Genomic DNA, 24,377 nt, shown 5'->3' with positions numbered 1-24,377 from the left:
CAGTTATCACAACTGACAAACTTTTGTGTGTATAGCAGGCTTTAGTTTTTTCACACAACCACATACATAAGGGGAAAATAGTCCTCATCTTACTCCACTACATGTTAAAAGTTCAATTTTATTGCATTGTATTTATTTATATCATGTGATAATTTTTTTAATCATACACATTGTACATTTTTTTTTTAAAAATTGTCTAGTTTCATCTGTCAGAGGTGGGTTTGATAGCAGTTGGTTAGCACATGCAATACATGTATGTAATTTCCCCTCTAGAGGTTTTCTCTATCTTCTTTAAACTACACTATAAATAATATCACAACCGCTCAGATTTATCTTTAAATCCTTGCATAAATAAGCCTCCTTTTAGGTTGGAGACGAATGAATTAAATAGGCTCCATGCTGACCACACCCCTAAAACAATCGTATATACAGCAAGTATTTCTCTGTAGATCAACTACTTCTCTGTTTAAACTGGACCTTTCATGTTTTTCCTTACTTTCTGTCATATAAAAACTGTTACAGTGATGGATATTCTAACAAAACATGGTGAACAGTTGAATAAATTACATTTGTGCATATGCAAGTAATCCCTGTGAGCCAAAAGGTCAGGTTTCAGAGTTCTTTGAGCACTCAGTCTTCTTCCTACATCAGCGAGACAAGATATTACTTATATGGTCATCTCTGACTCCCAACCAAATACTGTTAAAACCTTCTGTTCACTGGAGTCTGAGAGTGTGCACCAAGTTCCAGTATAACATAAGTAAGCATCTTTTTGAACCACTAATCCACTTAAAAATAAATAAAGCCACTTGAAAATAGTGCAAAAATAAAATGATTTATACTATTAATTAATTTAATATTATTAATGTAGGATTTTACAAATAGTGAGATCTTACATTACATTTTACTTTACTAAAGTCTGAGCACTTAAATGTTTGTTTGATGGTTCGTTTCTTGATATGGCTCATCAATAAGAAACCTTCATGATTTCACTTCATTGCTTAAGTTTATACTTATGTGCAATATTTGCATAAACATTGTTATTCACTCACACTATGAACAAAGACTGCCATATTCTGATGCAACAAAGGGACATTTTAGACTGAAAATGTAATTAGGCTGCTGTAGTTTCCTTAGAAATTGTATGCTTTTTACCTATTTTTTAACAAGATGACCTGCTACTACTGGAGACAATCAGTCTCAGCGATATTCTCTGAAGCTATGTGGTAAGGTGAAAGCCAATATAAGAATATTTTTTAATGTAAAACGATATAAAGACTGCATATTCATTAAGCACATTCAGGCTCAATCATATTATTCTACAGCATTCTAATTATAACGGCCTCGTACAAAAAGATAACAAACGTGATGGATGGTGTACAAGCAGCATTTAATACACAGCAGCCACGTTTTTCATTGTTTTTGAGCTATAATTATTAGAAACAATAACAAGGAATAATTTAAGAGGTTCTTGTATTTTCAGCACAAAATACTGAATCGGGTGAGAATTTATCTCGGTGCCAGGAGCACAAGAGGGTGACAGATGACTGACAAATTATTTTCGGCTTGTTTATCTCCTATAATGAAGACTACATGGAGGCGAGAAGGGGGAGTATTTAGGAAAAAACACTGAACAGCCGGTCTTAGATAGTGTCTGTAATTATTCTAAACCAGTGTAACACAACAGCTTTGATAAAGCATAATAATGCTTAAAACGTGACACACTGAGTATAGTACTTAGAGCAGACAGAGACAGTTTAGTTGATAATGGCAGCTCATATTAGCTGAAGGCTCAGCTGATACCCTATTTGAGGCCTCAGTCACGCAGGCTTAGAGACCGCTCGGAGACTCCCTGGCAACTGTTGGTCACCAGGGAAAAATGTGACTGGCGAATCTGCAACCTGCTTTGAAACCCACCTCCATCCCGACTCCTGACTAAATTAACTGACTGGAGGCATTATCTTGCCCTCCAATAACACTGTGAGGAGTCATTTCTGACCAGGACATGTCCTTCAATGCACATATTAAACAAATATGTAGGACTGCTTTCTTCCATTTGCGCAATATTTCTAAAATTAGAAACACCCTGTCTTGGAGTGACACTGAAAAATGACTTCATGTGTTTATTACTTCTAGACTGGACTACTGTAATTCATTATTATCAGGATGTCCTAAAAACTCCCTGAAAAACCTTCAGTTGATTCAAAATGCTGCAGCAAGAGTCCTGACAGGGATGAGAAAGAGAAAAAAAGAGAAAAAAATCCTGCTCCTCACATACAAAGTCTTGAACAATTAGGCCCCACCTTATCTTAATAACCTTATAGTACCATATCACCCCATTAGTGCACTTTGTTCTCGAACTGTGGGCTTACTTCTTGTTCCTAGAGTATTTAAAAGTAGAATGGGAAGCAGAGTCTTCAGTTTTCAGGCTCCCCTTCTGTGGAACCAGCTTCCAGTATGGAATCGAGAGACAGCGACTATCTCTTTTTTTAAGATTAGGCTTAAAACTGTCCTTTTTGATAAAGCACATAGTTAAGGTTGGATCGGGTGATCCTAAGTCCTCACTCAGTTACTCTGAAATGGGTCTAGGCTGCAGGGTGATTGAAATCCCACTATCAAAGCGCTTGCTCATAGATGCTCATATAATTGTTGGGGTTTTTCCTCTGTTTTACTTGTATTAATGTTGGGTCTTTACCTTACAATATAAGGCATTGAGGCAACTGTTGTTTTGATTTGGCACTCTATAAATGGAACTGAATTGAATGTCATAGTGCCGATCTGTTCTGTGCACGCCATGGAGTCTTGCTGCTACTCCCCCAGCTTATGCATTACATGTATGCAGATCCACAAACGTAGAGCAATTGAGAGGTGCAAAACAGAGCCACAGTGCCAAATGTAATAGAGTGCAGTTAGAAATAGCAATCACCTTTTGACTATAATAGTTTGGATTGAATTACATATTTCAACCATTCAGGTACCTTTCTTTCCAGCCTGATCATCACAGTTTTCAAAGGTGCAGGGCCCCCAGGCACCCCATGGTGATACCTCACAGTCGATGGGACAGGGGATTTGGCACAGCTGGGATCTGTTGGGGATTGGACCTTCGCACAGCTTGTTTTCCACTGGGCGGGAGGCTGTGCAGATAAACAAAAGGGAAACACACAATAAGCAGCAGATAAAATGAGCCTAATTCTGAGGAATTTTTCTTCTTTAGCAGCATTGAAAGGAGCAGGAACAAGGGACACAAAAATGCTTATTTGCTTTTATTCCTGGCATAAAATCCCTGCAGAGGGTAGATGAGAGCCACAGTGAAAAAACAAAACATGCCTGTGAAGTAGACACTATTATCCCTTTGTTTTGTTTATCGTCTCCCTGTTAGCATGTCAGAATGATAAATTAGCAATGATTATCTCGTACAACGCCTTGCTAGCAGCATAAAACATTGTGGAGCCCTGCCCACGGACTCTCAACGGAGACATAGGAAGAGGAGGCAACAATACAACACTAAAGGTGTAAGAGAACACGGACAATATCTTGGCTCATGTTTATTCTATGAGGTGTAATTTGGCATCTACTTCTCCTAGTCATGCCATGCTGGATTCTAAAAAAGCTCTTTCCATGAAACTACTGGTAAATGCATGCCAGTCTGAACTCTGGGGGGAAGAAAAGAGGAGATGCTATCACCGTGCAAGAAACAGCTCTGTGACAACTGTGCAGAATACATTTCTACACATCTGCATCATGATAAATAAATCTGATGTGTGGAGTTCCTGAAGATACAAAGTTAATGCATTTATTCATGCACAAAATCGTGCAAGTGTCATTTCAAAGTGGATGTTTCTGCTTTCAGAGACATTTTTCTTTTTTTCCCTTCACCCTTTTGAGCCTCGTGAGACTAGAGGCTGACAGGAAATGAACAAAGAGACTAGGAGAAAGGGGACTTTTGATACAAGCCTGACCACACGCAGTATTTAAGGTTTTGCAGCTTAATTGCATATTTTCCATTTGTATTGTTTACACAGTTTTAGCAGAAAGTAATACATTTAATCTGATGCAAAAAGGCAATGGAGAGGTTTCTTTTCCAGGAAAGTGAAACCAACTGCTGACTGTATTTTCCAAACAATGACACCATCAGCATTTAGATTGGTTGCCTTTAAGGTCTGCTTTTATCTTTACAATTCCGGCTCCCTCAGAAAATAAAAGCAAACTGGCAAAACTGGGGGAAAAAAAAATCACTTTTTTTGCCTGTGGACAAACCGGAGTAACTACATTACGTGAAGAAGAACAGAGAAGATGGTGCGAAAAATGGATCCCTTTTTTCTGTGTCCATAGAAACTATTGCAAATGACCTCAGTCGGAACAGGGGTGTCAACAGCCCTCACACTGTGTTGGGAGAATTGACTGATGCTTACGTGGTGCCAAACAAGCTGAAGAGGCACTTGGGAACCCAAAGTCCCTTCTCTGAGAGAAAATTTAAAAGAGTGTTGCATGTAAGTTGAGGCAACAACACCATTTACTGGACTGTGGAAAAAAGATGCTTGCAGGTGGCATGCCAGCTGCAAATGTGCTGTCAACAGAGCTTTCAGCTGACTGCACAACCAAAACAATAGTTCATTCCTGACATGTCAAATGGCAAAGCATACAGGTGTTGTTACACCTATGTTTGAAAGACAGATAGTCATTACACTGATATCTACTTTGTTTATGGAACAACTATGTAATCAAAACAGAAAATAGAGATCAAAGGTGATCCTACTAAAACCCTGACTCATGTTGCAGTTAACTTATCTTAGCATAAAGCCTGAAACCAGAGGTAAACAAACCGCTTGGCTCCGTAACAGAACATTTTAAGTTTGCTAATTAACATGTTACACCTTGTTGACTGATTGATTGTTGGTTTGCTGAACCAATCAAGTGTTAAAATGGCAATTTGTCTTGATGACATGAGACATAAGCTTTGGAGGTAATGGAGAGAAGCAGGCTAGCTGTTTTTCCCCGTCTCCAACCAGCTGCTGCCTGTAGTTTCATATTTACCAGACAGATATGAGATTGGCCTTCATTTTTTCATGTAATTTTTAAAGAAAGAAAATAAGTGTGTTGCCTACAATTTTAAATCATCCCTTTAAAGCATGAAGCCAGCAGCACACCAGCTTCATGCTTCCAGGTTTTCCTGATTAGAAGAAGTCTGGCTCACTGAGCAGACAAGTCCAACCCTCTGCCTGAAGCTCCCCACATTGACGGACACTTCTGAACCTCTCTTCCTGCAGCTACACTCGGAAAACCTGCAAAGCTGAGCCTGTAAATCAGATTTCATTCTGCGCAGAATTCTGACTTCAACATTTTTTGAGCTATATAGCTTTAATAAAGATAACTATAAAACGCTGATTCCCAGGAATAATGACAAGTACTGTAGAACGTACTTCTTCACTACTTGGAAAGATTAACTATTACAGTTATTTTTGTTTAATTTAATAATTGAAACGTGGCCTATACAGGGGGAGATATTTGAATAGTAGCTAAAGGTACTGAATGAATGTTTAAAATAGTGAGCCGACCATTATGAATGGTTGAAACATAATTATGAAAATATGAGCTAAAAGTTGACCAGGTCTGATTTAAGATTTCCTACTTATTGCAATTAAATGTTTTGAGGTGAACTGTGGGGACACAACAGACGAAACTACAAAAACCCTGTTTAACTACATGTTGTTATACACAATACAATATCATAAATATAAATGATTATACATGAACTTAAATTAACTGTAACAATGTGGGCGGACTTTGTCTGGTTTTAATGTGAAGCTGTAGGAGAATAAATTGGCACCATCTGTTGTAATAGGAAGTACAGCTATAGTAGATTTTGCCCCTATAAGAAAATCCGCTCTCTGTGAAAACTGATTCTTGGTTGAAAACAAGATGATGAAAAATACATATCAGAAGCTTTTTCTCTACAAAGTCTGAGTATGGATTGATCTCTACTTTTGAAATATTGTAATTAATACTGGAGTGTGTTTTTTTAAAGGAAGATATTTAACGATTCATACAACAACAAAAAAACCTCTTCTTCATGTTCAACCTGAAGCACTTTATTTCCTGTATCCCAACTGTTCCTACAAGACATCTAAAGCTTAAAGTCTCTCATAGGCAGGAGAGCCAAATCATAAATCCCTCAGAACTGTACAGGGAAAGGCAGAAGGGCCTTTTGAAATGCAAAATGTCTAATTCCTTTTACAAATACACTGAAAGTCAAATACTGAGTTTGCTGAGCCACTGTTAATCCACATCTTATTGGAGAACTACACTCTCTTCAATCTTTTAACATCAGTCCATTTGTGAATACTAAATTGGGGGCTGACAGTGTATCAGCCTCTCTATAAAAGGGAGAAAATATCCTGGAGAATATCCTGACTCTCTGTTAGTCCATTTTGTGGTGTACTCTCCAATGAGTTCATTTCTCTATTGTGCAAAAATGACAACGGTAGAAAAAAATCCCTCTTGCAAGTGCGGCTTACTGTCTGCAGCGGTGGAAAACTTCTTGCTATCCGTATTCCGTTTGTAGTGGAACAAAGTTTGTCTTACAGTTCCTTCAAAGCTTTAATTCTTCTATCCAGTAGAAAACAGAACTTTGGTGTAAAACTAGTCATCCTTTGTTTTACTTGAAAACAACACTAAGAACTGGCAAGAGAGCAAAAGTTTGGGATTGTAACTGCACAACTGGCTCGTGTATACTGAACGTGATTATGATTATCTAAATTATCTAAAGCATTACAGCAGCTGGGGCAAAGTCTAAGGTGTCATTCCTGTAAAAAGAACAAGGAAGAAGAAAAGCGGAAAAGGAAACAGAAAAAAGAAGAGACAGAGAAAGAATAAAAACCAAATGAAACAACAAAAAAAGGCAAATAAAGGAGGTGAGGAGTGAAGGTAGATCAGGGTAGGATGATGGGAAAGGAAACAAGTGCAAAAAGAGAAGAAACAAAAAGAGAGCAGGAACCAGAGATGGCAAAAACATAGGACAAAGAAGAAAAGTAAAGACAAAGCAGAGGGTGAAGAAGTGTGAAGAAAAATAAAGAGGAAAGAGAAGAGGAAAGAAGAAAATGAAGATTGACAAGAAAGAAGACAAGAAGAGTTGGTGCAATGAGAAGGGAGAGGAATGGAGGAGAAGTTACAAACTAACCAAGAGGTTAGGACAGGAAATGCATGAGGAAAAACAAAGGAAACATGGCAAACAGAAATGGAAAAAACAACCAAAAGGAAAGATGAAAAGGATGAAAGCAATTGGAGGAGGGGAGAAGACAGAGGGGAGGGAGGGGTGAAGCAGGCGGGGGACGCATAAATCAGGGAGACGGGCTTTGTGACAGCATGACTAAAAACACCTACCTGTAATCTGGAAGGTGATGGAGAGAAGAGGGGGGACACTAGGCTTCTGCTGTTTTTGGGTCTGACCCGCTGCAATTACAAGGGAGATAGCGCTATTAGCTACGCACACACAGGGGAGACAGAGGCACTATCAAAGAAACAGAGGGAGGGAAACGGCACAACGGAGACAGGCAGAAACTAATGCAACAACAACAGCAGACCTGAGCCTCATAACCCAAACCTGTTCAATTAAATGCAGATCAAATCTTTGGTTTGAGTGGAAAGCATAAAATAATTGCTGTGCATGGTTCATTTCTTCCGACAAGGCCAAATCAGAGGGAAAGCCACGTGGACCCTAGGAGCATGCCATTTTATCAGCTTAGATAAGAAAGTTGACACATGAAAAGAAATTACTTTTTTAAACACTTTTCTTTTTTTCAAACTTAACGGCAGCAGACTAGGTAATGAAAGTGAAAATAAACATTAGCTGTGATTATATGCACTGCGACTTTTTAGTCTGTCTGTGTATTTAAAGGAGCAGTTAAGCAATTGCTGAAATGCTCTTGGCTGTATTTGAAAACAGCAGCAGATCGATTTCACGAGCTACGGAGCTAATTGATGCCTGTTTGCTCACTGCAGACGGGAAAAAAGTTCATTTAAGCTTAATTTATGAGCAAAAGATCACAACAATAGCACGTTATATTGAAAGGTAAAGAACAACATTCTAGAAAGAGCTTAGTGATCAAATCCCCTATAAGCAGGCACTTAATGATCTTATATACATGCATGCTAAGGTATTTCAAGCTGACACATAAATATAAACAACACATTGTTTATTGTGTACAAAAAACAGAAATTAGTCCCTTTAGCACAAACTGAACAGCAGTTATGCGTTTGAGAAACTCAGCCAGATGCAGTGACTCTGCCCAGCTTCCGAGAGTCTTGTCGTCACAGCAGGGTTGCCAGTTTCTGACGCTACACTGTCTGTATACAGACCAAACCCAAAACCTGTCGTTTGATACGATCGCCGCAGGTTGCTGACTGCATCTGCCAGCCCACGCTATAACTGGAAATGCTGCACAGAATTGCTCTGTGAATGCATAAAATGGTGTTTGTCTAGAAATATTTTCAGCAGCTTTCCTTTTCTCCTCTCTGCACTTTTTATGAGAAATTGCGTGGCAGAAGTCGTGTATATTCATCACTTTCTTGGGATTCAGATTGATCATTTCTGTCACTTATTTTGGCCTAAATACTTGTTCAGTAAAAAGAAGAACAAATCAATTTAACATGCAAGTCTCTATAAATTTACAAAATTCTGTTTTTACATTCTTATATTGTGAATAAAAAAAAGACATTTGTGTACTGCAACACGATTCTGGAAAAATGTCTTTTTGGCACAGATTCAACGAGGTGCTGGAAACATTCTCAGAGATTTTAATCCATTTTGACATGATGGCATTGTGCAGTTGCTATAGATTTGTTATGCAGCCAACAAATCTACAGTCAAACTCCCATTCCACAACATCCCAAAGGTGCTCTATTAGACTGAGATCAGGTTCCTGTAAAGCACATTTGAGTACAATTAGCCTTTACATTAAAGAAACCAGTTTGAGATGACTTGAGTTTTGTGACATGATGTGTTATCCTGGTGGAAGCAGCCATCACAAAATCGATACACTGTGGTCATAAAAGGATGAACAAGGTCAGCAACAATACCCAGGCAATCTTGACTGTTTAAAAGATGCTCAGTTGATACTAAGGGGCCCAAAGTGTGCCAGGTTCTGACCTTTCTTGTTCTTCGTTGACAGGTGTGGCATCCAGTGTGGTCTTCTGCTGCTTCAAGGTTCAATGTGTTGTGCATTTAGAGATGTTTAGGTTGCTTTGGAAGACCTCGTTTGTAATGACTTCCCTGGCCTCTGACATCAACAAGGCATTTTCTTCCACACAGCTGTGGCTCCCTGGATATTTTCTCTTTTTCAGACCATTGTCACCATTGTCTTTAAACTCTAAAGATGGCTATAGTGGGAAATCCCAGTAGATCAGCTGTGTCTGAAATACTCGGACCAGGCCATCTGGCGCCAACAACCATGCCATATTCAGAATCACTTAATTATTGCATTTGCTTTACTGTCCATTTGAGTGGCTGATTAGAGTGATTAAGTGTAAGTACATGTATATAATGTATTTATATTTACAGTTGTAAATGATTTAAACAGCTTATAGTAGAAACACTGTAATGTTTATGATTTATACATCTTAGAATTATAATTGTATTCTCAGTGTAAAAAACTTCCACTGTAGATTACTGTAGGCACACTGTAAAATAACAGTCTTTTCATCGTACCCTTGTAAAGACCGTGAGAAGCATAGTCTTTCGAGGAAAAACTGCTTTTATATCTTCTGCCAATCTAATCACCAGTTGCGATTTTATTACCACCTTCAAAATATCTCCATATGCTTCAGCATACCAACACCCAGAGTTACTCATGCTCAGCTGATATTACTTACTTCTGACCCCAGATACTGAACTGGGGTCAGATCGATGCTTCTCCCCCATAAAGATTACTGTTAAGATTTAGGAGGTAGTAAGCTCATTTCAGATCCGGGCTTGAGGGCATCTTCTGCCCTTTAGCACAGTGATATTTATGCATGAGACGGGAGAGAAAGAGAGCTCTGGTTGTAGCAAACATCGCTGAGCTGCTGTCTGCCTCTCTGTCTCAGTGGTGTGCTGTGAGATTACCCCCCAAAAGAGGGAGAAGAAATCCTGCACCAAGAAGATAAGAACTTTGTACATGTTTGTCTGTGTTCACACTTTCTCACATACAAGTCACGCACGTCTCTCTCGCAGCACTCTCAACATGCTTGTGCAGCTTAATCTTTAACAGAGTTTATGAACACCTCAAATGTATCATCGTGTACCTCACAGCCTCTCAATAGACCTAACAGAACTTCATCTGGAAGGTTATACATTATTTCTGCCATCACAGATTATATTTTGAACAGTTTCTGTCGATGGATTTAATCTTGGCTACCTGACTCATTATTCTTTAATTACAGCTGACACACAGAGAGCCAAAGGACCACCGATCAATTCGACCACTGAAAAATAAAAAGCGCTAAAGCATCTGTGCTGCTATCGCTTCCTCTACAAGTAATTTCCCTTTACTTAATTTAGCATTACCTAAAATAAATTTGACTAATATTGGAACCATAATGAAATATTGCAAAGCATACATCAGTGTTAGCACAATCTATCACTGACAAATGAAACAGAACAATCATTTGGTTCAGAATAGTTTTTTAAAGCTTTCCAGCTGCGGGTCTGAAAACAGGAATGGGCTCATAAATTATTCTGAAATTTCAACATAACAGTTTTTCTTTGAGTTTTTAATACAGCTTATTTCATTTATTATTATATATTCCAATCAAATTGATAAAAATGGACTGACTATATATATCTAACTTTAGTTGGCTTGCTATTGGGCTAGTAACAACATGCTAATGATACAGTTCTCCAATAACAAACTAGGTCTATTTAAAAATAGTATTTGTGGTACAACCTCTTTTAGTTTATTGGGGTATAAATCTAATAGAAAATGTATAAATCACTCCTACTCACTTCCTCGGGAACTTAGTGAATCAAGTGTTTTAGGCTAGCATCTGGGTGATACTTGGTAGGGGTATACTCAGCTGTTTCACAGGGCTGTGCAGTCCTGTGATACTACCAAAATACTACCACAATTAAAAGCGGTCAGTACTAGCACCTGAAAAACAGTGCCTAGACTTGGTTGTTTCATCCCATTTTTTAAATCATAATCTTTCCATTTTTCTTTTCATCACTGCTTCTCTTCCATGTGAGCCAGTAGTTTGAGAGATACGAGTAATTCCCATTATTTATTATTTTTTTAACTTCCTCCAGCTGGTTGCAAGAGAAGATCATCTCTCCCTTTTTGACACCAGTTGCAATTGAGCATCTTACTTCCTCCTAAACTTTGTCACTTGCTTTCATGTGATCAGTATGGTTGAGCTCCATAAGCTTAGTTTCAACTAATGTCTTTAACACCTTCCTTAAGAGGGCAGCTTTGACTCTAAGCTGGCTTGACGAGTGTCAGAAATCGAGGCCTTTACACTTGTGTCCACTGACAAGTCAAAGCAGGTCACAGGACCAGACAAATCCCTGATATAAAGGGAGAGGCAGCCAGTGAAAGGCTGTATAAAATGTTTACGTGACGAGCTGATGAAAAGAAAATACTACAACAGCTATTAATAAAAATAAAACATTGTGGCATATATTTGGACGTGAACAGAGTCAACATGTTGGCTGCTGCAAGCACATGATATGCAATTATCTGCTACCAACCCACCAAGGGCCTGCAGCTCTTATACACTGTGTGTGGGGATTGGAGGATACAAGAGTGTCACGTAACAGTGCTTGATCAAATCTATTTGAGTTACCCTTGAGACTGATTTGTTTCAGGCTGTGTGATGGTGTAGTATCTGATGTATGCAGCTGTGGCTACGCTATAGAGGAAAGATGGTCGGCAGCCTTCCGAGATCAATATGCGCTCTTGACAAAATTAGATTTCTTTGACAAATTAACTATATAAGGTTTGTATAATTGAAGAGCAGGCCACAAAAACAACACAACAAAATAAAAACACTTGAAAAAGGTAGCGAGAGACAGAGTAGTGGGTTATTGCTAAAGAGTTAATTTAACTTTAATGCACACAGATTAAACATGCAGTGTAATAAAGCTTGCAAATGTACACCAAGTCTACACCTCAGCTTGGTGCATCAAAGAGTGAGCATGTTTCTAATAATCAATTTTTCTAACTGGCTTCAAGTAGATAAACTTAAAAGCCTGGCAGCCTTTACAAATCATTCAAAAACCTGCAGAAAATCTGGATTTTGAAACTGAGCAACAAGTTGGAAGTTTCTGCATGACAGCCACAGTAAATACAGAGTGTACTTGTGTTCTCATCCAGTGATCAGATACCACAACAGAACTGTCATGCTACTGTGTGGCATAGAGTACAAGCTTTACAACATCATACTTTTCATGGAAATTGAGAGTAATTTAAATACAGTAGCACTTCTCTCATCCCACTTATCACTCAAAGTGCTTTACACAACAGGACACATTTACCTTCACATAGTGCTTTATGCTATGCACTCTAAGCACTTTATTGATCCAACACCCACAACTACAGCCAATTTGAAAACAGCCATTAATTAAAAAGGATGTTCTTGAACTGTGGGATGAAATCTCACCAGGCACACCGAAAACATGTAAATTCCAGCCTGAACCTTCTTGCTTACAGTGCCAACCACTGTGTGGTGGTGCAAGGCATTACGCTGCTATTTTAGTATTTCTTTTGTAGTATCCTTAGACTTAAATTGTACTATGAACTATACTCATATTACACTAAAGTACTGTAGACTTTATCTATAAAAACAACCTCTTCAAGCTTCAATGAAATGTTAGGACTTCAAGCAACACGATTTTGCTAAGATGAGTTATGGAAGGACTCAAGCTACAAAATGAAACGGAGCTTTAACTGAAATGAAAAAGAAAATTAGAACATCAGTGATGTAATAACTCACCCACCTCATGGTCCATCACAATTCACAGGTTCTTGTAATGTTTGAAGCACAGAAAGTAAGTTGTGCTTTGCTGTCATTTGTTGGCTGTAATGAACAAACTAATGAGAATTAAAATCCACTGAGAAGGCTCCGTTTTATCCAGGGGAATTAATGCTGTTTCATTCAAATCTGACCAGTCTTCTAGAAGGAAAAGTCCCTGTTAAAATGACGAATATGACCTTGACCCTGAGGACAGTTTGGTGAAGACCCATGAGGTTAACGTTGTATGCATATTTCACTAACATTTGACCAGTGCTAGAGTTTGTGTAATCGCAATTCTTTGGATCTTTTGAGGGAAAGAAGGATGATGGACATCACACCTTTGCATAAGCTCGTAACACTACACAAAAATACAGCATTTTTAGCATTCTGCTGTATTCACAAATAACAATAAATTACAGTACTGTTTAAGATGTCGTATATTTTGTATTCCCATAATTAATGTAGAATGACAGTAAAGTTCTGAAGTCATGTTTGCAACGTTTTAACAGTATGCAGAGAAAAGCTATGTTACTTGCTATGACTACATATCAAGTCAATGTAGATTTTTAAAAAATGCTTTGAAGAGGATGAAAATGAAGTGAAGGTCCATATTCACAAGATAAAACCTACAGAATCTTGAAGAAAAAAGGACCTGGTTATATTAATAAACATACAGAGATGCAGCAAGAAAGATATATATTTTTTGCCTTCCATTCTGTGTGAAAATGACAGAGAAAAATGGAGAAAAATTGAGTTGCTGCTCTGTCAGATGAGTCAGAGGCTGAGCTGTGACACAGACAAACTCTGTGCACCGTCATGGGTTGTTGATTCCAGTATATGTCCGTACAGTTGATTCAGAAAACAGACAAAAAAGGTTGAAGACTGAATGACTCACTGGCCTCAAAGAGGAAACCTTACACATTAATACAAAAACTGGACTTTGACAAGAACATAAAATATGATAAAGAGCATATTTTATTAACAATTTGACTTTTTCTCTGCAGTTCCGAGAGTCCTAATCCAATGTTAGTGATGTCTTCTTTTTCTAAATCCAAAAGCTCACTCTTTGAAAGTCACTGGGACTGTCTTTAAGTAATACAGGGGCACGTCCCCCTTCAGAGGCCAAAACAGTCAATCCACCACATCCCACATTATTCAGTAAATCAGTAAGAGTCTTGAGGTTAACACATTCCAGAGTAACTCTGAGCATTCAGGTTCGTATACTTAGATTTGCGTCATTTACCCCTTTTCAGTTACTGTTACATTTTACTGTATTTGTTGTGAAAAAAATCTCCTCCATATTTGTTTTGCTTTCTGTCCTTTATGAGTCGCTACATACTAGCATCAAGTGCAGCTCAGCTGGCAGGATTGCAGAGAAGAAAGCTTTTAGTCTGTGGAGGTGTGCACAATTTTGAATTTGTGGGTGAAGAGGACATGAACAACATCACAGTCAAATCATGTTGTAGCCGGATGATAGTAAGTATCTGACACTTGTAAAGAGATCTACTTCATATTTTAAGAAGCACTTGCTAGGTAAGAAGGTCTGCAACACTGGTGGCCCATTAAGGTGGAGAATCATAGAAGTGCTACAGCTCCAACTTTTATTTCAGCTTAAAAAAAAAGATGTGCTGAGAGACAGGCTAAAATGCTTGTTGCTGGTTGTATGTGAAGAAAAGGCTACCAGTATTAACAAGCTGTGAAATGAGGTAAAGTCACTACATCAGGGGTAGGCAACCTTTCTGATGGGGGGTGCCATTTAAAATTTCCTCAGAAGTCAGTGTGCCATATGATTGCATTAGCAATAAATTTAATAACGCTCTATATTAACAGTTACACACTATATAGAACCACTTTATAGAATTATATTTGTTTGCAGATGTTGGCAGCTATCAGCGAATAGCTATCAGCTATTTTGAAACAAAAAAAAGACACTTTTTATCCATAACAGCAAATGAACTGTACAACAGAAAATACAAATGCTATTTATGGTCTCCTCACAACAATGATAAGAAAAATAAACTAAGCCAATATGGCATGTTTGTTAATACAGAGACACACATGTTAATGTGATCTCTGGTCTCCCACTCAGAGACACGGGTCTCCGAGCGTCCAGCATTCAGACGGCTACCGGAGGACACTCATGTGAGAGAAAATCTGCTCACACAGACATGTAGAGCCAAATACTGTCAATAAGGCCTCTGCAATGTTCTGAAGACAGTTAAACTTGTCAGCTAGTGATGTCCAGCAGGTGAAAATGCAGCTCCATGAACACGCACAGCTGTGGATTCCAGCTGCTTCGATGTTGCATTAACTGGCATTAACTCAGCCAGTTAATGCGAGACAAATCTAGCTGCATATTAAAGATTTCTGGTTTGATCAGAAAATAAAACATTGGTCCATACGCCTGAAAGTCCCAAAAATGCATTGTGTCTCAAGTCTATGGATGTATCCGTGTATCTCCGTGGTGCTGATGCTGCGCTGAGCGGAAAGCTCCTGAAGCTTTTGAAGTGTCGGAATGTGGAAAGCTAACAACGTCCCTCTCACCAGTAGGCTAAGTTATTTTTAGTCTGGTAGTTGGGGTTGTTAGTTAAGATACCGTCATTAAGAAGAGGCACAACTAATGTGTCTATGCAAGCTGATTTGCGATGTGCATTGCTGGCGTGGCCATTTATTTTTTGATGCACCTTCTCAAATTAATTCACTGCATGTCGTGCCCAGGGCTGGACTGGGACAAAAGAAAACAGCCCGGGCATTTTGACTAAAGACCGGCCCCCCAGGTATTAAAGCCATAAAGCCTTTGAATGAAAACAAACACTGTTGTGACAGTGATGTACAGTCTTGTTGGTAAATGTATGATTTCTATACGTTTTACATCAGATGACAGCTTTGGTTGTAAGATTCAGATAATTATTTAATAACAGCCAGACATTTTAAATGAGAATAAGAAAGTATTTCTTTGTGCCCCCCTTTCCCTGTTACATTCTGAAGTGGATGAAGCAGACTACACAAACTCTATAAAATATCACCAACAAGCACAAGTGGTAACACTTTAACTTTAACTGTAACTTTTAATGGCAACAATCATGGTCTCAGTCACTAGGATGAGTCTTTTTGAATGCACTATGAGGACAATTTCGTAAGACATGGTCCCAAAGGACGGTAAGGCTCAGCTCAAGGCTTCACGCTGGGACTTCAGTAATCAGTGTGTGAGGTCACAGTGACCAAGCCCATCTCTTATACCCCACATTTTGAGAGCCACTGAGGTAAGGGAACATTAACATCTCAAAAAACTGTCAGTAGCCCACTGTGACTGAATGAACATAACAAAGAGCAGAAATTCTTCATAATTTTACTGAAAATTGGGATCTTTCACGCAAACTATGGGCAAGCACAGTAATCTGCTAGCAACTATGGCAAATAACTGGGTGAAATTATGACTAATTTCACTTCCAGCAATCATTTTCTAAATGGCCAGTACCTGATCAATTACAATTAACTCTAGGCTAGCAATGATACAAATCGGGCCCGAAATCAGGTACTGAAGGATGCAACCATCAGCCATCAAATTAGATTACACATTTTAAAATTTCTAAATCATACAGTATATGACATCTTGATATCAGGTACTAACTCAAAAGTTAATATACATACACAACAGGGTCTTTAGGAACACTCTTAACTTTACCTTTGTCCTTTTCTCGAAGGTCGTTGAGGTATTTTAGAAGCTCAGCATTGGCTTGAACACAGTACACTTCTCTCGTCTGTAAGCCTCCTCCACAAAGCCCTGTCAGGTTGCTACGTCGACGGTCTTGTTGGCTCAGCAATGTGTCAACCCGACAGTCGCTCCACTCTGTGGTTCTCCAGGTGTAACTACAAGGTGAACATAGAACATGGAACGATGGGCAACAGTGAGAGAACCAACCATGCGAGTAATGCATGTAATGTAATGCAAAATAAGCATATTTACAATCTTGTCTAGTCCGCTAGTTGTACATATCCCCAACAGAAACATTCGGGATGGGATTAGGATGACACACAATTCTAAGTTGATATATGCTGAACCATCTGTGAGAATGCTTTTAATATTTTAATGTATGGGTGTGTGTAATTTTCTGGAATTATAATATCCTTACAGTCTCCATCCATTTGTCTTTACTTTGTGTCTGGCACCAGCCCAAGCACTTAAACTAATCTATCTCAATATGCTGTCTCACTTACACACATATACGCAAATAAACACACAGGCCACCCAGAAGAGCAAATTAGCTGGGTGGTGTGTGTAAAGGGAACTCAGCAGGAAGCGTGTGTTGTCTCAGTCAGGTTGAATACCAAACACTTTGGGTTTGCTGTATTTGTGCCTGAGCCTTATATGAATCCCTGCAATCTTTCTTAACCATGCTATAAATAAGAGGTGGGTATCATCACAACATCACATGCAGTTCTATCCCTGTGAAACATGAGCTCCTATTGTGTACCATGCTATGAATTCCACATCTACACTTTACTCAATGTTTTTTTAAGTCCCTGCTCACTCCCACCTGTGCTACCTGCATCTCTTCCCTATCATCAGGAGTGACTCACGTGGCACAGGGTGGTATGGATTCACCCTGAGGTTCACAAGATTCAAACTCCTCCAGGGGTGGGCACTCCGCCCCCTCGCCCACGGGGAACTGGAGCACCTGTCTGGTCCGAGTCCGATTGCCTCTGGGAGATTCAGGGTTCATGCAGGTTTTGGTGCAGGGGCTCCAAATGGTCCAGTCGGTAAGCTTGCAGTCCGTGGGGAGAACGCATGACTGGATGGTCAGTGGAAGGTCCCTTGTTAAGCACATGCTGGGAAAAGATAAAAAGGAATGACATGAAATCTTAGTGATATCATAAGAACATTAATGCAATATAAATTTGGACTGTTGGTTGAAAAGAAAAGAAAATATTTATAGCTCTAACAAAACTACAAATAAAATAGAGAATATGCTACACTTGTAATTGAGCCCTTGAGCCCCAGTCAACCAGCCAACCAACCGACCCCTGATCCAATTACGCTTTCATAGGATGAATGACGGGGTAAGCCCTGGGTAAGCTATCACCCAGACTCTTAATCCAAATGTTCAAAATAACTACAAAAATTAGTAATCTAAGTAACATAAATTCATGTTTTTATTTCAGAATTGTAACTCAATAGTTTTAATAACCTGAACTAGTCAAAGGTCCAAAAGTATACAATGTCTATCTATAGTTTACACTATTATTCCCATTATTTCTTTCACGACATGAAAATCATGGAACTGAAATAGCAAATAAACTCATCTCAAATGTGTTCTGGCCTACAGGGTTGTTCAGTTTAGATCAGTTGCTCAGGTTGTGTTTTGTTTATCTTTTTGTTAGTTTGCTGATGCTGTGACACCATGAGTGCAGAGGGTTACTGTGTCCACAACTGTCAGTGATTACCACAGACAGAGGTTATAAAATTGTAACTGTCTAAAGTGATAGCATTACAAAAAAATGACGTTAAATTAAATAATAACTGAATTTTCAGAACAAAGACTTCCAGATATTTTTCTTTTTATCACTTAAAAGAAAAAATAGTTAAATTCACGTAATACTTTAAGTAAAATAGCATGTGATCCAAATGTTTAAATCTGAAAACATTTGGAACCTCTGCATATAAATGTGGTTGCTGGTCAAATGGCCATGAACACGTGAGCACATGCAACCAAATGCTCAGGCCACTGACTGCTCTAAATGCTCAGTTTGAGACAGTTTTTTTTTTCCTACTTTTGGCTCTGTGTGATGCTAATGAGAGATGATAACCCTAATCTCTGACTGTGCGTGAAGAAGCCCACCCACCTGCTATTCAAGCCTTTTTTTTGCAAGGGGCAACAGCTTGTTTCAGAGAGAGGTTGAACTGAGAGGATGTAGGAAGTATAAGATCGAGAATGATTACTTTGAATTGTGCAAAGCTATGCTAGAAGAGTCAAAGGAAAATAGACGGAACGGAAAATGAGTATGGAAGATCCAACTTAAGTTGTTTTTTTCAGAAAAAGAAAGAAAAAGGAAAATTATAAGAATTGTGAATGGATATTATAAGTCAAGAGCAGGGTAATAGGTTTTTGGATATAGGACAACATTTAGCATACAGATACAGCATTCGTGGTAAGAAAGCCGCTAGAATAGAATAAAATAATCCTTTAATTGTCCCACAAGGGGAAATCTGGGTGTAACAGCATCAAGAAAGACACATATACAAACAAACAGTACACAAGAGACAGAACAGAAACATACACAATTTTTACATATTTACATCAAGGACAATGGTTACCAAAAACAGAGTACTGTACCGTTACTAGATTAAATAAAATTAAATGAAGTTAAGAGGCAAACCCTGATTATAGTGTGAATCGGTTGATAAAATAGTGCAAATTACAGCACTGATGTAAACATCTATGTTTGTTGGGAGCAGTTTTGATTGTACAGTCTGACAGCTGCAGGGAGGAAGGACCTGCGGAAACGCTCCTTCATGCATCGAGGATGCAGCAGTCTGTCACTGAAGGAGCTCTGCAGTTACATATATTAGTCAGAATATAATGTGTTAAAATGTTTTTCTTAATAAAAAATACCAGATATCAGCATTGTTGAAAACTGCCTGTAGATTCATTGACTTAATGAATCCACTTAACATTTCACTATTCTACTTCTTCATCCAAGTCATGCGGTGTACAGCTTGCTGATGCCTCATTACAATGGCACTAAAGTTTTCAGCAAGCTCTCAATTCTATTTTAATGTCAATGTGCTAAGTTGCCTGTTGGCGTAAGACTTTGCATCGACATGTGTGATACCACACATGAAGCTTTGAACCCTCCGCCCTTAACTGTCGTTAGCTTCTCATTAGCATACACACTGCATAATCAGTTTCACATTAAGAGTAAAAAAGGAATGGTATGGCACGGTGTGTGTCATGTGTTAAGACAGCCAAAACAACTTCTGATCAATCGCTCACAAACATCTTTTGATCATCTAAACAGTATTTAGACGTAATGAATAACCCGTCCTCTTTGGGTCCCTTCCGAATCATTAGAAATTTGCTCTAACTAAAGCCGACTGCTTTCTGGTACTCGTTCTCGATGTCTCTCCCCTTGAGGCAAAGCAGCTGACGAGCTATTAGTGCTAATTACAGCTCTGCTTCATTTAGAAACCTCTCATTTAGACGTTGCCACCACACTTCACCTCCAGCAACTCAGACTTTTGGTATAAATCAGGAAATGTATGAGCTCAGTTGTGCTGTGTCTTTTTTTCTTTTAACTCCTGTGTCTTCACAGATTAAAACACCTCTGCAGTCTTTGAAGTGCTACTGGAGCGACACTGTGAAAAATCTTAGTTCTGTTTTTCTGCCAAACACGCTTGGTGTGCCGGCTCATCTTGCTTGGGAGGAAAACAATGAGGAATTTAAACAGTGAATGTGGCGCACAGAGGGTGATGGCTCGATTTCCTGTCTCAGATGGAACTTCTTGTGTTTTTAAAAAGCCCCCTAATGCAGCCAGTGACCCATTTTCTCAGCAGCTGGATCCTTTGAGTCGTTGCCGTTTGTTGTGTGCATGCCCGAGCATTTTTGTGGAGATTTCAAAGTTGCGAAAAGAAGTCATTATTTCTTCATCTCAGTCATTCAGACAGAATGAGGACACAATCAGATTCTATTTAAATAAGTAGATGACGTCTGAAAAATGCTCATTCTTAAGCATGTAGGTTTAATACATCTACTTTCAGTAATGGACTCCAACAGACAAGATGCAGGCAGCCAGAAAGTCTGCATACTGTAATTCAACACCTGTACACACTTGTAACTTGAATGTCAAATGTCAAAAAACAAAATTGATGTGGGTCAAAATGATTAAAGCAGCTTTTTTTTTTTTTAAATAAAAGAAAAATAATATAGATGTGGTCTCAAAAAATAAAAAAATAAAATTAGTCAATCCCTGTACGACCTTCCCCATATGGAAAAGAAATAGAAAAAACATATAAAAGACTTGCATAAGATGTGGCCTACTTCATATAGTGAATCATATAAGGCTTATATGATTTACTCATGAAAGTGGCCACTTCCTCATTACTCTCATATGTTGTTTTAGTAAGTATCCAAAACATACAAGTTTCATTATATAATTTTTCAAGGGATCTTATATCTGTTTTCACTCTTGTATGCTTTTCATACAAGTTTCACACAAGACAGATAGAAACTTTATAAGATTTATATATATCTTTTCCATATGGGTCTGCATCGAATTAAGTAAGAAACAAGCCCAATCAACAGGACAGCAGCACAAGTTATAAGGAAACTGGCCTGTTTAGGATGAGTTGTGGGCAACAGAGAAAGAAGCAACTCACTGACAGATGTTCATCAAACGAAATTGGAAATGAAGTGAGCAAGATGTTTGGAGAGCACCCGGTCCGCAGATGACTGTTTTTTTTTTTTTGCTGCACTGGGAAGTTTGTTCCACTTTTTTTTTCCTTTTTTTTCCGCAAGTGGCAAAAACAACTATGAATATTTTAGAACAAGAAATAAACAAGTCAAGGATTAATATTTATGTTCCTAAGGGCATGTGAGTTGTTTTCACGGCTCCTTTGAAATATTTGATCCCAGTTAGTGCTGAGAGCTTGGCGCAAACAAAGCATTAATGAATAGATTTAGTACATAATTGATTAAATCTTAGAGTACAAGTGGCGTGTGACTGAAATGTGATATGAATAGAGGCCTGCTCTATTGGCACTGTCACCAAATCCTTCTAAGAGATCAGAGCCGTCGCAAAAGCACAAGTTTGAAGGGAGCAGAGACGACATTTTAACTTAATGTCAGTCAAGGAACAGAAAGCGAGAGGATGGATCCAAAGAAGCAGCTCTTTAAAAGAATAATTGATTACTTTACATTCACTTAGTAAAGACATCAAAAGGTTTACACCAATACATGTTACAGAGACTTATTGACACCTGTTTGGCGTTTTACAAGTCTCACAGGTGTAATTTGCAACTTAAACTAAACTGTCCAGACTGCATGCATGCACCACATCCTCAGATCTGTAAGATCTTAGTGAGCACAACCTTTGAAGAGTCAATAAAATATACCCTGTTTATAAAATACCAAAGTTAGTACACGAGCAATGAAAATTTGGTTTTTGCTTTCATGCTGACCTTACGCTGAACAACTTCTATATGTAATTTTTGTGTGTCTGATAATGACAGTAAAGTTGTTTTTTGTCATCTGTATTAAGTTAGTCTGTATGTTTTCTGTCTTGGCTATGCAAATAATGATGGTCAAGCACTTGAATATTGTCAGCAGCTATTTCAGCAAGAAACATTCGGGCAAATAATGGCAGCTGTGGTGAAAGGGTTGTTCCTTTTACACTCTGGTCTTTTTTTGTATGTTTTCACCATGGGCGGCTAGGAAGAAGGTAGAGGTTGGTTGAGTACCAATTTGAAGGTGGTTCGATCCTCTACTCTTCATGTCAAATTATCCTTGGGCAAGATACTAAATCCACAGCTGCCCCCATTGGAGTGTGAGCGGCAAATGTTAGATTCAAAGTGCTTAGGCATAGAGAAAAAATGTTATTTCATAACAGAAAAGTAAAACTGTGCGTTACTATTTCCACGCGTTCTTATACGTTAAAAAAAATGTCGTGGAAAGATGAAAAGTATTCAAAGGTAGGGAGGTATTACGACCACAGTCAGACAGCAGGCTTTCATTAGCCTCTTGGTGGTATTTACATTCGGTGAATGGGCTGTAGTTATGGGCTGTACTTTACTTCCATTCACACATACATTTATGCAGCACTTTTCATACTATACAAACAACCAGTCTGCTAGCTTAGCTAGCTGCAGTTCTCACTAAAATAGCCCATTGTGCTTGGTAGCATATTGAAAGATATCCATGGATCATTGTAGATCTATAGCCATGGTAAAAAGAAAGCAGTAAGGTTTTAGATATCAGGACATAATAGAAATAATCAGATTCTTAACAGGCCTTAACAAATTCAACCACAGATAACAACATATTACTCCATGTCATTATTTATTCACCAAAAATTGAGCCAACAGGCAGAAGCAGTGTAAAAGTATATTGAAAGTATTGAAATATAATAACAATATAAGTTTTGGCAGTCTGAATCATAACACCATGACACGAAGGAAAGACATCGCCAATGATTGTGAATGATCTTCAGCAATGATTTTGTTGCTGCCCATCAATCTGGCGAGGATTATAAGACCATTTCTCATTCTTCAATGAGAAAGATTATTCATAAATTCAAAAAATTAAAGGCTGTTTCCAATTTTGGCTGGATTGGATGACCTAGGAAAATTTAACCCAAGGTCGGAATAGCAATGCTAAGAGAAATAGCGGAAAACCCAAGAGCCACATCTCAGACCTCACATAGCATGTTATTCATGATAGTGCAACTATCTAGAGAAAGGTGTGTGTCTTATTTGGAAGAGTTGCCAGGAGAAAGTCTCTTCTCTCTAAAAATAACATGGCAGCCTTGCTTAGATTTGTAAAATTGCATCTGAACCAACCGCAAGACTTTGCCAACAATGTCTTTGGACTGATCAGACCAATGTGGACATGTTTGGCCATAATGCAGAGTACCATGTGTGAAGAAAATTCACAGAATTCACCTGCTTGCTGCTACTACTGCACATTCGTCTAATGTATATACTATATATATATAATGTTCTTCCTCTACCCCCCCCATTTTTGCACATGTCGAAGAGCGTGTCAGGTTACATTTCACTGTGTGTTATACTTGTATAACTATGCATGTGACAAATAAAGAACCTTGAACCTTGAAAACTAAACACGCATATTAGCGCAACCACCTCACACCAACTGTCAAACACTGTGGTGGATGGGTAATGATTTAGGCTATAAAAGAAGCCCACACCAACTCAATGATTTCAATTACTTTGCAGTCATTGAGTCAACTGCAAACTCTATATACTCTTATGTATACTATGAATACCTCTATGTAAAATGTCTCTCACAGCTAAAGTGTGGCAGAAACAGGAAAATGATCTCAAGCACACAAGCAAACTCACAAAAAAGAATAGAATCAAGGTGTTGCAATGGCCCAATCAAAGTTCAGACTGCAACCTGATTGAAATGATTTGGATAAACCATAATAGTGTTGTACATAAATAAATGCCTGCAAACCTCAATGAACTGCAGCAACGCTGTGTACTTTAAGTTATTGCTGCTAAAAGTGAATCATTAGGTGCACTTAGATTCAGACACTGCTTCTGTATTTTGGTTTAATAGTTTTGAAACAATGTAATATGTCATGTGATGTTATTTATCTGTGGTTGTATTTACCTAATTTTACATCCCAGTAAAGACTAAATATTTTTTATTCAT

General features: G+C 38.4%; 1 protein-coding gene across 1 annotated transcript in view; it reads right to left on the bottom strand.

The window, feature by feature from the left end:
- Window positions 1–24,377, bottom strand: part of LOC120732854 (thrombospondin type-1 domain-containing protein 7A) — a 204,628-nt gene that overhangs the window by 99,933 nt on the left and 80,318 nt on the right. The window contains exons 4-7 of the mRNA XM_040030719.1: window positions 17,566–17,814; window positions 16,670–16,854; window positions 7,381–7,449; window positions 2,979–3,134 (exon numbers count right to left, since the gene is read on the bottom strand). Coding sequence (XP_039886653.1) covers window positions 2,979–3,134; window positions 7,381–7,449; window positions 16,670–16,854; window positions 17,566–17,814 — 659 coding nt within the window. The remainder of the gene's footprint in view (window positions 1–2,978; window positions 3,135–7,380; window positions 7,450–16,669; window positions 16,855–17,565; window positions 17,815–24,377) is intronic.

Source organism: Simochromis diagramma, unplaced genomic scaffold (genome assembly GCF_900408965.1).
Source record: "Simochromis diagramma unplaced genomic scaffold, fSimDia1.1 OVJJ01000361.1, whole genome shotgun sequence".
NCBI lineage: Eukaryota > Metazoa > Chordata > Actinopteri > Cichliformes > Cichlidae > Simochromis > Simochromis diagramma.
Note: the sequence above shows the minus strand (reverse complement) of the source record. Positions and strands in the feature narration are given on the sequence as shown.